Source organism: Phaenicophaeus curvirostris, chromosome 17, assembly GCF_032191515.1.
Source record: "Phaenicophaeus curvirostris isolate KB17595 chromosome 17, BPBGC_Pcur_1.0, whole genome shotgun sequence".
NCBI lineage: Eukaryota > Metazoa > Chordata > Aves > Cuculiformes > Cuculidae > Phaenicophaeus > Phaenicophaeus curvirostris.
In genome coordinates this window covers 11682558-11696134 of record NC_091408.1, presented here as the reverse complement: position 1 = coordinate 11696134, position 13577 = coordinate 11682558, and the positions used below count along the sequence as shown (strand labels likewise).

The window sequence follows — 13577 nt, the reverse complement described above, 5'->3', positions numbered from 1 at the left end:
CTTAACTTTTCTGTCTCACCTTTTCTTTCCTTTTCTGTAGGAATGGGCAGAACCCAACAGCTTCAATGTCTGTATCACTTCGTACAAGCAGCTGTTCAAAGGCCACCCAGCGTTTATGAAAATGCGATGGAAATACTTAATAGTAGATGAGATGCAACAAATAAAGAACATGACTGAGAAACACTGGGAGGCACTTTTCAATCTCCGCAGGTATAGAGCAGAGAAGTTTTCCTGCTGGCAGTGGGTTTTTCTGTTGTCACACAGTTCTTTCCTTAACAGAAGACTGGTAAAAAACCTCTTGATTTGGTCTGCCCAAATTCCTGTGCAGTAGATAACTGCAGAGGTGCCTTTACTTGAAACAATCTGGATTCAGGGACATGCTCAGGATCTTTTTGTTGCCACTGTTGTAACACTAGAATTCTCCTTTACTGATACTCTATGCTTCTGTGCTCTGATACTCTGGAATGAGGAGCCTAGTTTGGTGCTATATTTAAGATTAAAAAGAAAATTTATCCTAGATTTAATTTTATTAACACTACTCATTTCTTCTTTGTATCTGATAAACCTAAGGCTATGGCAAACAGTGTTTGAATATTGCTGTCCTTTTTTATAACGATGCTGGCTCAATGCTGTATTGAAGAAAAATCTTTTATTATTCACAGCCAGCATCGTTTGCTTCTGATAGACACTCCTTTGCATAACACGTTGATGGAGTTGTGGACCATGGTACATTTCCTGATTCCAGGAATTTCAAGACCTTATCTAGATTTTCCAGTGAAAGCACCTAATGAGGAGAACCAGGATTATTGCCATAAATTGGTCATCAGGTTACACAGAGTATGTTGTCATTTTTTCTCATCTGTCCTACTACAGTAGCTAAGCTGTTGGGGGGAAGGGAAGAGAGGAGAAGATGTGGTACAGCTTGAAATTTCTGGCATTTCTTAACACTTTGTTCAGTTCAGACAGAACGTCCTGCTGAAAGCAGATGTTTGTGCTACCAAAATAGCAGAGATTCTTTTGAAAAATAATACAGGGCTGAGATTTTAAAGCATAGCATGCACAAATTAGAGAACAAATTAATACCTATACAACTGTGTGCACAGCAATACGATTAAATATGGCATATGAGGTTTATCACATCAAATGTGTTAGGTGTGAATAAGTTTAGCTTTCTGTTGTAAAGCTGCATCTTTGAAATGAGAAATATTTTTTCCCTCAATTGTGAAATGTTTCAGATGATTCAGCCATTTATTTTGCGAAGATCAAAGAGAGATGTTGAGAAGCAGCTAACAAAGAAATATGAACATGTGCTAAAGTGTCGTCTTTCTAGTCGACAAAAAGCTATGTATGACGATGTCATATTACAACCAGGGTAAGGAATTAAAATGGTAAATAAAAGAGGCTGTCATGTTTGGTGCTTAAGCAAGATGGCAAATGAACATCATGTTGGAAGTGTTTTAGTTTTTTCCTGAAATTTTACATAATGAGCAATGAGCAATGATAGAATGTGATGACATTGTAAACTAAAATTACAGGGAAGTAATGCTGTGGGCCTAATGAAAAATATGCTTTTACCTCTGGAACCTAAAAATCAAATTGTAAAGGTCAAGTTTCCTGCTATTTTGTTCTAAGATTTGTCTCTAATGAGTGTTTATTTCTTAAAGCATAAAATATTTCTTTATTCATCCACCCGTTTTCCTGTGCTGTGACATCAAGTGGTTATTGATAGGTACAGATATCATTCAGAAACAAAGCAGGTAGAGAGTAGGGATAGTTAGATCGTATTTGACTGTAATACAGCACTGGTCCTTAAGTTTCATATTTCCGAACTTAGATTTGATACGTGAAAACTCTCTACAAAGTCCCAGGTAGAAACTAAGCTTGTTTAGGCTTGCATAACATACAGCATAGCACATTCTCACCTTGCTGACTTAAGGATATCTCCATGAAAGCTGTGCTTAAATTAACGTATTTCTATATAATTTATTTGTTAGAACCCAAGAAGCCCTCAAAAGTGGACACTTCATCAGTGTCCTCCATGTCCTGATGCAGCTGCAAAGGATTTGTAATCACCCTGATCTTATAAACCCCCGGTTTTCAAGTACCTCATATGTATCAGAAACACTGGAATACAGAACTGCGTCTCTGGTACTGAGTGCTCTAGAAAAGGATATTTGGAAGGTGAGTAGAAAAGTAAAACATTTTTTTTCTTTCTTAGTGTCCCTGTAGGATTTCAGTACTTAATATTGTTTTCTTGTACAATGTAAGTCTGTCTGAAGTTTGTAAAGAGGAGGAGTTCACTGTTCCGTAGCTGTGCCTACCAAGTGTGTACTTGCCCCATCTTTTCAGGTGGTTTGTAGTTGGTAATTTTTCATGAACTACTTGATCAAAGAGAAGTTAGCTTACTTTCATCATACTCATTGTTTGCAGGAATTTTCTGACACTGGGGGGTAGCACAGAGCTTATTTATGGCATTCTGTAATTCTCTTTCTGCTTTCAGTAGCTGAAGGAAAGCAAGACTTTTTTACATAAGAGTAAACACTGATTCAATGACTTTAATTAGTACGTTTCTGTTAATCCATGTGAATTACCAGTGTTTGTGGTTATCGTTAAAGAAGTGATTCACTTCTTTGAGAGGATGAAAGGAAATGATTACGTTAGAGGGAAGTATCGGTAGTGGAGCAGATGAGATGATCTTTTTTGTTGATCTTATTTCTATCCTTCATGATTTTCTACTCCTAAATTACGTGTGTGCCTTTATAGTTTGGCATTTGGGCTTGGTAGTGTGCAAACACCTTCTGAGAGTACTACTTAATTCTTTGGAAATTATGGCATATGAAGAATTGTTAAATGTGCCTTGCTTTGATTTCCATAACTGGCTAATGATTTCAATTCTTTTTCTTCTGATGTTGATGCTTCAATTGGGATTGTGAGTTTAAGAGAGATTATCAAGGTTCCTAGACAGTTCTGGCTAATAAGTAGTAGTTTACTTTTTAAACTTACAGAATTTATTTCAGGTAAAATACTAAAATATAGAAGGTGAGTTTAGCATAGAACATAGAGAGGACTTAACTGTTTTGATCGTCACATTAAATAAACCTTATTTTACAATATCCCTAGGAATCGGACCTCTCTTTTTTTGATCTCATCGGAATGGAAAACAAAATGACTCATTATGAAGCACAAATGTTGCCAAAGCAAAAGGTTACTAGAAGGTTGATTGAAGAAATCTACAGCTCCCCTCCACCTCCGGCTAGGCCTAACCCAGTGAAGCTCAAACCAAGCAGGTGTGTGCAACTGCACTCCTTTTAAGCCAGAATTCCAGGAGGAAAATGTATTTCTGTTACGGTGTTTACGGAGTTCTGCCTGCATCTTTGGTAACGTGATTCACACAAAACCTCAAGCTTGACTTTGCATTTAATTATTCTATTGCTTTGTTTACCCTTGAAAATAGAGATTCTATTTTAATATTTTTTGGGGGCAAACAATACCATTTGAAATTTGTTTATGGATTTCCTATAGTTTTTACTTTACCAGCCGATGGATTTTACTCTCGGGGTCCTTGTTTATGGCAAGGAGGTAGTTGTTGCTGACTAAGCTTGGCCTACAGTGTCAGCGGAGATATATAAACTTTAAAAAGTTTATATAAACTTTAAAAAGTTTATATAAAGCAGTAGGTCTTTTAAGACTATTTCTCTCATAGTGAAGCAGTGATCTCAAAGTCATGTGGGACTGTTTTCCTGATGCAAAGGAGATGCTGGATGACCTGCTGGCATGTTGATGTCTCTCTTTGGAATGATATGAGAGTTCCATTCTTTCTCCAGATATCGGGCTAGACTCTGAGCTGTTTGCTGTAATTCTGATGCGTCCTACGTTGCATGGCAGTGAAAGCTTTCTTCTTTCTTGGACTTAGCAAAATGGCTTTATATAATGTCCACATGTGAAGTTTACTGAAGTGATGAGTCTTGCCAGCTTCAGCCATCTGTGAGAAAGAGATTATTATCTGATATGATTGGTTTATACTTTTCCCCAGTGACAGAATTTATTTTTAAAGGCCATATTGTGATATTCCTATAGACTTGGACTTTTCGTATTCTTTTCAGATTGTTTCAACCCGTTCAGTACGGTCAGAAACCTGAGGGCAGGACTGTGGTTTTCCCAAGCACTCAGGTACAACGCACAGTGACCACAGCAACAGTAACTCAACAGGGACAAGTACGAGGAAGATCACCCATAGCTACAGTGTCTTCAAATCAAGGTAAGACAAGTTAGGGCTAGGTTGGTTACCTGAACTTCTGCATAGATGGAACAGTTAGTCTGTTCATAGGACCTTTTTTCCCTCTAGCTTAATGACCTAGAATACTAATTGCTTAAAAATACCAACAGACTAATTACCAGTAAGTTTCCCCACTAGTTTCTACAGTATGATCTGTCAGTGTAATGCAAAACTAAGCTTTGTGTAACCTAACTGTTAGCGTACGGAGTAATTATGGCACAGTTGGTATTTAAACCCTGATCTCATGTAATGTTCTGTCAAAGATGGGAATTTACAGTGCTTTTGTGTATCTATTTAACCTTTAAACAATGCTTTCCAAATATGTAATGTTGTAAGAGTAGGATGAAATAGAAGGTGTGGATAGAAATCCCAATCTGTAAGGACAAGCCGTTCCTGTAGCCATTTTAATATCCTGTTGGAAGGTTTCTTTTTAATGCAGTTTTAATGCAGTTTAAAAGAGTGGAGTTAAAACCTCTAACAGCTTGCACAAACAACCCTTATTGATTGCAGCTGCAGCAGCACAGTTTCAGACAACTCAGGCTTCCACCAGTGCTCCAAGACACCAGCCCGCAGCGACCTTCACCACAGCAACTAGCACAGCCCACACTGTGAAACCGCGGGGCCAGACCTCTGCGCCGGCCTCTCAGCTAGGCCAGGCCCAGCCACAGGCCCCCTCGCACACCATCCAACAGAGTGTGCTGCCTCAGAGGCTGGTTCTGACCTCTCAGGCCCAGGCACGGTTGCCTAGTAAGTGGCCTCCCCTTTCAAGGTTTCTCCCACCTTTGTACTACCATGAGGTTAAGTTACTAGGCACCCTAAAATGTGTACAGAATCGTTGTTTTTTTTCACTCTTCTGATTAGCCTTGCTCAGTTTGTTGCTTATGACCAAGGAAAATCGAAAATTGGATAAGAAACAATAGAATTGCTGTGGACATACATTAGTGGTGTCAACTTAATCTCCTATTTCTGCATGTTTCTTCTGCTGGCAAGACTTCCTTCAGACCAAATGTTTTAGCTCTATCCTAATTATTCCTTTCATATTAAACACTAATCCATCTGCTAAAGGCCTCTCGCAGAGAGGAGCGTCACAACTGTTAGGCAGAGAAAAGTGATGAGGCTTTGCTTTAAGGTTGTATGTGCACTGCCTATTAGCATGTGTATAGAGTACTGAGCACTGATGTATTAATTTTATCTCTGAGGTAATGCACTGCCTTTACAAAAGCTAAATTTTCACGCCAATATTTTCTCAATATCATAAAACTTAATGCTTAAATGCCTTTAACATTTCTGCATTTAAATCACAAAAAGCTTGGTCCTTGTCACTTTAAAGCTTTTTGGTTTGTCTTAAGTGCAGATTGCACAGTATAAATTGTGTTTCTTCAGCAAATTTAGGCTGTTTCAATTGTGTATTTACAGTGCCACACATGTGAGTATTCTTGTGTCTTCCTTAAATCTTCCTTCGTGCTCTTGAAAAGGCAGTGAAAATCACTTTAATATCTATACTTGTCCTGTTACGAAGTGTCACATGAGTTTTCAGGTAGCTCTTTTTTTGCTAATGAAAGTGATAACTTCTAAAATGTTGATGTTCTTACCTTTTAAACAATCAGCTTTCTTCCAGTTTATCCAACAAATACTGAAAGGAATACCTGCTTAACTTCTATATGACACTTTCGATGCACTATGTATAATTATGCATGGAAGGCGCTTCCGCACCAGTTTACTAACCAAAACGTAGAACTGTGAATATTAAACAACCTGCCTCCCACTTTGTTTTTTTTCTTTTAATGCCTGTTTCCCTCCATAACAGGTGGTGAGGTAGTAAAAATAGCCCAGCTGGCTTCTATAGCAGGAGCACAAGGCAGAATCGCTCAGCCGGAGACCCCTGTAACACTGCAATTCCAAGGGAACAAGTTCACTTTGTCACATAGTCAACTTCGCCAGCTCACTGCCGGGCAACCCTTGCAGCTACAAGGTACTTATTTCGAAACAGAGAGTTCCCTTACTTAGAATGCTGATGTTTTAATACAGGCAGCACGTTCTTTGTTGCTGTGTGTTAAGGAGCTTTTTGCATTCCCACTGCTTGTTCTGTTCTGCTCTGCCTGTTTTCTCTATGAGACAGGGTTAACAAGGAGCTCTCTTCTGAAAAAACAGAAATTTCCTTTTCTGGTTACTTGGATTTTGTCTGAATTCCATATAAAATAATTAGATTTAAAATGATACCTTGACAACATGAATCTTCTCTTTAACACGAGGACTTAGATGTTTTCCTCCTATGGGGTATTATGGCACTTTAAATCAGAGTGGTGGAATGAAAGTGTCTGGGAAAATTTAACATAGTTTGAAATAGTAATGGTCGTTTTGTAATAGTAATATTGTTTGCTAGAGAACACCATTTATTCTTTTCCACTTTATCCAGCCTAATTTTTTTTTAAAACCCTCCATTGCAGGAAGTGTTCTTCAAATTGTCTCAGCACCTGGTCAGCAGTACTTGAGACCTCAGGGTCCGGTTGTCATGCAGACAGTTTCCCAAGCAGGAAATGTTCAGAATGCTCTGAACGCTTTAGGAAACCAGCACCAAGCAGGTGTCCCGACTTCCACAGCAGTGACTCAGCAAGGTAAGCTTTCTAGCTTGAAGAAAGGTCTCTTTCTAAACATTCAGTTACTAAAGTTACATTGATCTGTAACTCCAAGTTATTGTAGATCATAGTTCTGTAAGTTGTTCTCAGAAGCAGGTAAACTATGAAGCAAATCCTTCTGGTTTGTGTGTGATGTGTACTGGAGTTTTAGATAATATTTTCGTACGGACTTGTTAGAACTTCAAACTGTATTAAGTATGTAGAATATTTTTCCCGATTGTATCTTAGGTCTGATTTTGTGGGAAGAAATGAGTTTGAAATACTTTGTTACTATTTTCAGAGAAAGGTCAAGATGTTTATTGGTCATACTGACGGAATGGCCAGCAATTCTCTCAGTTTTTCTACAGTGGTTTTACTTTTATCTAATTTTCTTTGCTGCTCTATCTAATCAAACTACTCTTTTCCCTTTTCCTCTGCAAATATAGCTGAGGTGTTTGCTTCCTTGTTTAAAAACACAATCAAGATGTTGATCACAAACGGTAGAGAGATTGCTGTCTAGGATGCATTTACAACAAAACAGCAGGTTGCTATATGATGATAAATGTGATGCTAGAAGTTTTGTTCTCTGGAGATGGCCATCTGCTGTAATTTTCTCCAGATATACTGTTCCCTCAAAACAGACTGTTTACTTCTCCTTTTTGATGTATTAATGGACCTTTGAAGTTCATATTTTGACTTACTGAAGAGTAAATACCTAATCATAAAAAGGGAGAGGAAGCTTCAACTGGGAGGTAAAGGATTTCTGTCATAGTTTGGAAGATCTGTGGCTCAAATGTTTCACCCTCCAGCACCGATCACATTGCATGTGTTCCTCGTATGGCCACAGTTCACTTGAAAATTGATGTAAGATTTCTGTAGAAACTCGTACATCTTACTGCTTTCATGATGGTAGCAGGAGAGCTCTGTTAAAAGCAGTAATAACTAAAGCATTGCTTCCGACTGATAAAAGAAAACATTATTATTTTTGCTGTTCATCTTTGGAGGAAGATGTAAAGCATATTGAAAATACTTATTTCTCTCTCTGTATAAATGCTAAATACATTTTCATTGCTCTGGGTGACTGGAAACTATAGTTGCTGGACTCGCGTGTAGCGCAGTTGGAATAGAAGTGCAGAAAAGCAAAGTTTAAGCTTCGGCATACTCCTTCGAGGCTGTTATTCTTAATGTAAGGGTGAGCATGTGCTTGTTAACTTGAATGCGGTTCTTCATGGGTGTATTGACTCACCACTAAATACAGTTGCACAGTGACTAGTGGAGGGTTGTGCTGCTTTGCTAGTACAAGTAATCAGTGCTGCTGAGCGGTGCCTCCTGGCTGAGACAGAAACCTACATATCCTACCAAGAAAATAACTGCTACAGTGTCTGTAGTCTGCTTGTACAGGAAGAGTATTACTGGACTTTTGATTAGTTAACTCATGTGTGAAGTTCTTACAGTTCAGTTAGCTCTCTGGGAAAACATCTGCTAGCAGCTGAGCTCACAAGAAAGCTATTGGGAGATTCCATTGTGTAGTTTCATCCATTTGTAGATATACTGAATTCATGTATTCTCTGAGAAATCTTAGGTGATTTATTTAAGACAAATTAGAACGATCTTTTCCTCATTTAGAGCATAACTTCTAAATGTTAATACCTATTGCACTATCCATGGTATTTTAGTAAACTCCCAATGCAGTGGGTCTTTGTGCAAAGTAAAGTGCAATTCTATTGATCCATCTTGGATTTTTGTGAAAACACTAGATTTAAGTATCTGTCAGACACCTGATCTGTAACAAAGTACAAATTTGCAATACCAAATGGACATTTAGACTTAAAATTCGTCAGGGGTTATGATGTGTTACAGCTATGAAAAGTCTGCCTATTGAAAAAAATAAATGAAACCAGTCTTCAGAAGAATAAATATATAAACCCGAGGTTTATCCTTAGTTTGTATTCCAGGTAGAACTGCCATTACTAATTTGTCATCCAGTGACATGGGAGCAGCGTTAAAACCAGCACCTACACATGGACAGTCACAGGTACTTAATTTATATTTTCTTATGGAAATACAAATTTTTGGGATTGGTATTAAGCCCATATGGTAGTTGAAAGCTATAATTTACAAAGTTGGAATTAATTAGGAAATTTGGTGATTACAGAGTAGGTAAAACAACTTTTGTCAGTGTTTCAGGTAGACAGATGTGATACAATTTCATCTGTAACCCACAGTTTAAAATAAATTGTAGCGTATAAAAGCAGCTAACAGCTTCCTTGTGCTGTGATAGTGACAGCTTCTTACAACTGTTAAATGTTGTAATTATGTAGCTAGGCATGAAAAAAGGCATCGTAAGATTTTCTGTGTGTTTTGAACACAAGGGCAATTGAGCATATTTTTATAAATCTCTTAACAAAAATTTAGAAAAGATACTCATGCAACCTAGAACGCGTAGGGGAACATCAAGCATGTGTTAAACTGTGCAAGAACCTGCAACTTAACAGCATTAGTGTGTTAATGGAAAGGTCCCAAATGTAAATTATGAATTTTGTTCTATTTCCAAAACTACGGAAATGTACTTGAAAAAGAGCAAGAAGATGCTAAACTAAGGTAGAATTGAGTCTTTAACGTGCATTGAATTTAGGTATAGTCTTAAAGTATTATATGAAACTCAGACCTTTTGTGATTGGTCCAAGTAGCTGATATAATCTGGGGTGTTGGTGGTATAAACCACACAGAACTCTGATCCTGGCTTCATTGATAGTTTCATTCTAAAGATAGCTGAAATTCTAATGGTAGCTTTAGTGATAGCTTCGTTCCAAAGAAACTCAAATTCCAAAGTGGTCGTGATGAGCAGCAAATGTTTGTGTGTTGTTTTTTTCTTTCAACTTTTCTCGGCAAAGGAAACTTATGAAGAAAAGAACCGGCTTTTGAAGGAGCGCCTGGACAGAATATTTTCTGGCAATGAGCGCCGTTGTTCACGAGCCCCAGTGTATGGCAGAGACTTGCTGAGTGTTTGTTCTTTGACTGGTGAAAGAAAGCCCTCTCAGCTCTCTTCCAATGAAGGCAATAGTTGGAGGTGGGCCGGCTTTGTGAACTGTTGCCTTTCTTCAAGTGCCTCTGGAGGCCCAAGTAACCCATTGCGAGAAATGATCCTGACTTTGGTTCAGCAACAGGAATCTCTAAAGGATGTCGTTAACAGGTACTGTGTGACTTTGTCTTGTAAGCCTTTACCATGTTTAGTAATTTCTTAAACACCCCTTTTCAAAAAGGCTTTAAGACCTTGTTTGTGTTCATAAGCTTGTTTAGTTTAGACTTATTTATCAAGCAATAAATGAAATGCAGTATGAGCGTAAAAATGACAGTTGCTTCTGTTTCTTTTAAGATCTTTATAGTAAGAGTTTTCAGTGCCTCATTCCTAATTTCAAGCCCAGATTCAGCTGACCGTACTTAAGCTTACATTGTTATGCTTTGGATTTACTTCTGAGTAGGTACCTTTTGGAGCCAGCCAACATAAGACACAGATGTAGGCAGAAAGCTAGTTTAGCTAAACCTGATGTTTAGTTGGTTTTGTGCAGAGCAACACCTATACAGTTTTCTAGAGATGTGGAATGCAATTAGAAGAACTCAAATATATTTAATTACTTTTAATAAGTCAGTTGCGATGGGTGTTTCTTGTGTTTGAGCTCTGGTGACTGAATACAGCAGTCACAGTGCAAACACCTTCTTAACAGAAGCTATCATCAAAGCAGACAAAACAACAAAAAAAACCCAAACAAAAGATAAGAGAGTATTAATACTTTGAAGGTATCCAGCACTTACTATGTAATTTTAACAAAATGGTTGGATAACAGTGTAAAAATCACATTGTTGACAGGCTGAAAATTACTGCTGCAGGTGGTTGTTTTGTCTGTAACTTTTTAAACTGATATTCCCTTTTTTTGATGCTTTTTACAGGGCTCTCTTCGTATTGCCAGCTGCAGTTGCTGCTCCCCCGTGTTTGTATGTAGCGAATCCTCCCCCTTCTTACAGTCATCGACTGAAACTCCTTAAGCACAGTCTGAAGCAGAAGGCGGCTCCACACTTGCATCAATTGCAACGGATTACAACTCCTCACTTGCTACAATTCCCTGACCTCCGGCTGGTGCAGTATGACTCAGGTAACAGAGAGCATTTGTTGCTAAGTAATTACCTTCTCCACAGGAATGGAATTTCTGTGTAAAGTCGTTACTGATTTTCTCGTTTGAAACACAGGAAAATTAGAAGCTCTCGCTGTCTTGCTTCAAAAATTGAAATCTGAAGGACGCCGTGTTCTGATTTTGTCACAGATGATTCTGATGTTGGACATACTGGAATTGTTCCTGAATTTCCATTTCCTCACATTTGTGAGGATTGATGAATATGCTAACCATGAACAACGACAGGTAAGTTTACCTTTATGGCTGTCCACTTGTACACCAATATGTGCTGCTCAGGTTTTTAAGTGCTACAGCAGGGGAAGGAAATCTGCCTTGTTTCTTACTTATTTTGAAACACTTGACTTGTTTTTGTCTGGGTTTTATTAGGCTTTAGTGAATTTGGTTTGGTATTTTATTCTGATATATGGTTTATTTACTCCTTGCCTTTATTCCATTTATGTAGGAGTTGATGAAAATTTTCAACAGAGACAAGCGCATTTTCTGTGCCATCCTTTCCTCTCACAGTCGTTCTACTGGAGTCAATCTTGTTGAGGCAGACACTGTTGTGTTCTATGACAATGATCTAAACCCAGTGATGGATGCAAAAGCTCAGGAATGGTGTGACAGAATTGGGAGATGTAAAGATATCCATATATACAGGTGATGGTTACAAATCAACAAATGCTCTTTAACGTGCTTTAATGTAAGGTTAATTCAGATAGCGCTACTCTGTATGATCTGAAATAAAGTGGAAACAGTATTGACAACTTCGTCTCACTTCAATAAAAAATATTTTTGTCAATTACACTAATTATTAACAAAAAGTTTATCAGATCTTTATTTTTCGGTTTTTTTGTTAAGGCTTGTCAGTGGCAATTCAGTAGAAGAGAAGCTTTTGAAAAATGGCACAAAGGACTTGATCAGAGAAGTAGCTGCTCAGGGAAATGACTATTCAATGGCCTTTTTAACACAGGTAAGTTAATATTCAAAATACATTCAAACACCTTTGTTGAAGTGTTAAATAAATTCAGGCATCTGTGTTGGAGTGTTTAATAACGATTTAGTAGAAATCTGTTTGGGCTAGAACTGATAGATAAGCATATTAGATTTCATGATTACTTGGACATTAGAGCCACATTCTCTCAAATCCTGTCTCTCTTCTTTTGTTCCATTACTTCCAGAGTGATGCACAAGCATCACATATGTGACTTAATATATTCTGGTTTCTTGGACCCTGCTGCAAAATTTTGCAGAGTTTGTAAGGATCAAGGTTTCAATAATTTTGTAAACATGAAATATCCAGTTTGGCTGTTTAGTGAGCTAGGCTCTTGGTTGCTGTTCTGAAGATGCAGAAAACGGTGCCTGCACTGATGAAGCGCTTCTAGCACTCCTGATGTGGTGGTGCAGGATGGGAAAGTGTGTGTTTCTGACTTTCCAATATATGAACCATTAACGCTTCATTTTGCTTCATCCTACAGGCAGAAAGTTACAAAAGAGAAACTGAACAATTTTCCAGAAATAATAAATAGAGGCTTATTTCCTTCTTTAGTCCATAGTTCCTAAGGTTGCTTGGACCTGAGCTAATTCAGAGGTTTTATATTAAAAAAAAATAGACTGATGCTGAAAGTACTTTTCTTTCTTTTTTTTTTCTTTTTACTTACCAAGCAAACAATTCAGGAATTGTTTGAAGTTCATTCTCCTATGGAGGATTCTGGATTTAGAGTGAAAGCAGAAGAATTTGTAGTCCTTTCTCAAGAGCCATCTCCAGCAGAAAATATTTCACCTAAAGTTGCAAGACCATTCATAGAGGTAATTATTAACACATATATTAAAAATAGAGCTGTGACATGTTGTCTATTTTTATATGGTTAAATTCTGTCAATCTCTTTTTCTGGTAGTTTTATGTTGTTTTCCTTGTAGCAAAACTTCCAAAAGCCCACAGTTGAGTTGCATACATTGTGGAGATGGTTTCTTTTGCCTCAGCAGAGACTTTATTCCAGAGATTTATATTGGATTTCACTGAACTTCTTATGGGGTTTCTTTCTGTGTTATTTAAGTCTTCATTTTTTTAAAATGTATCTTTCTGAAAGGCCCTCAACAGTATTGAACAAGAGGATGAGGAGTCAAATGATTGCATACAAGAAGTAGGACCTGAGTCAGGCATTGAACCATTGATCTCAGAGCTCTGTGAGGCAAAATACATGGAAGAGCCCTCGCAGCTGCAGGAGTTAGTTGCTGTTGTCGATCAGGTACTATGACTTTCCACAAAAATTGGGTTAAAAAGTAGTGTTTAATTCAAATAATTCAATTTGTTTGTACTCTGGCGTTAAAGCAACTTTAATTTATATGGGATTGTTACTCTTGCTAAATGCATCGGAAGTCTCCTACTGGCTTATGATATTAAGCCATCAGAGAGGGAGATAAGCTTTAAGGAGAGCTTTGATACACTCTCCTTCAGTTAGCATTTATTTTATTATCCTCAGTACTAATTTTTTTTTCTCCTTGATACGTTCTCTT

At 37.7% G+C, this 13577-nt stretch overlaps 1 protein-coding gene across 13 annotated transcripts in view; it reads left to right on the top strand.

The window, feature by feature from the left end:
* Nucleotides 1–13577, top strand: part of EP400 (E1A binding protein p400) — a 48022-nt gene that overhangs the window by 18477 nt on the left and 15968 nt on the right. For 11 of the 13 annotated variants that reach the window (XM_069870747.1, XM_069870742.1, XM_069870749.1 and 8 more), the window contains 17 exons: nucleotides 41–210; nucleotides 663–837; nucleotides 1236–1372; nucleotides 1995–2181; nucleotides 3121–3287; nucleotides 4104–4258; nucleotides 4787–5023; nucleotides 6084–6248; nucleotides 6724–6891; nucleotides 8835–8926; nucleotides 9786–10084; nucleotides 10840–11042; nucleotides 11137–11306; nucleotides 11524–11720; nucleotides 11922–12033; nucleotides 12726–12869; nucleotides 13151–13309. In XM_069870747.1, coding sequence (XP_069726848.1) covers nucleotides 41–210; nucleotides 663–837; nucleotides 1236–1372; nucleotides 1995–2181; nucleotides 3121–3287; nucleotides 4104–4258; nucleotides 4787–5023; nucleotides 6084–6248; nucleotides 6724–6891; nucleotides 8835–8926; nucleotides 9786–10084; nucleotides 10840–11042; nucleotides 11137–11306; nucleotides 11524–11720; nucleotides 11922–12033; nucleotides 12726–12869; nucleotides 13151–13309 — 2937 coding nt within the window. The remainder of the gene's footprint in view (nucleotides 1–40; nucleotides 211–662; nucleotides 838–1235; nucleotides 1373–1994; nucleotides 2182–3120; nucleotides 3288–4103; nucleotides 4259–4786; nucleotides 5024–6083; nucleotides 6249–6723; nucleotides 6892–8834; nucleotides 8927–9785; nucleotides 10085–10839; nucleotides 11043–11136; nucleotides 11307–11523; nucleotides 11721–11921; nucleotides 12034–12725; nucleotides 12870–13150; nucleotides 13310–13577) is intronic. The other 2 variants (XM_069870738.1, XM_069870745.1) reach the window with 2 other exon arrangements.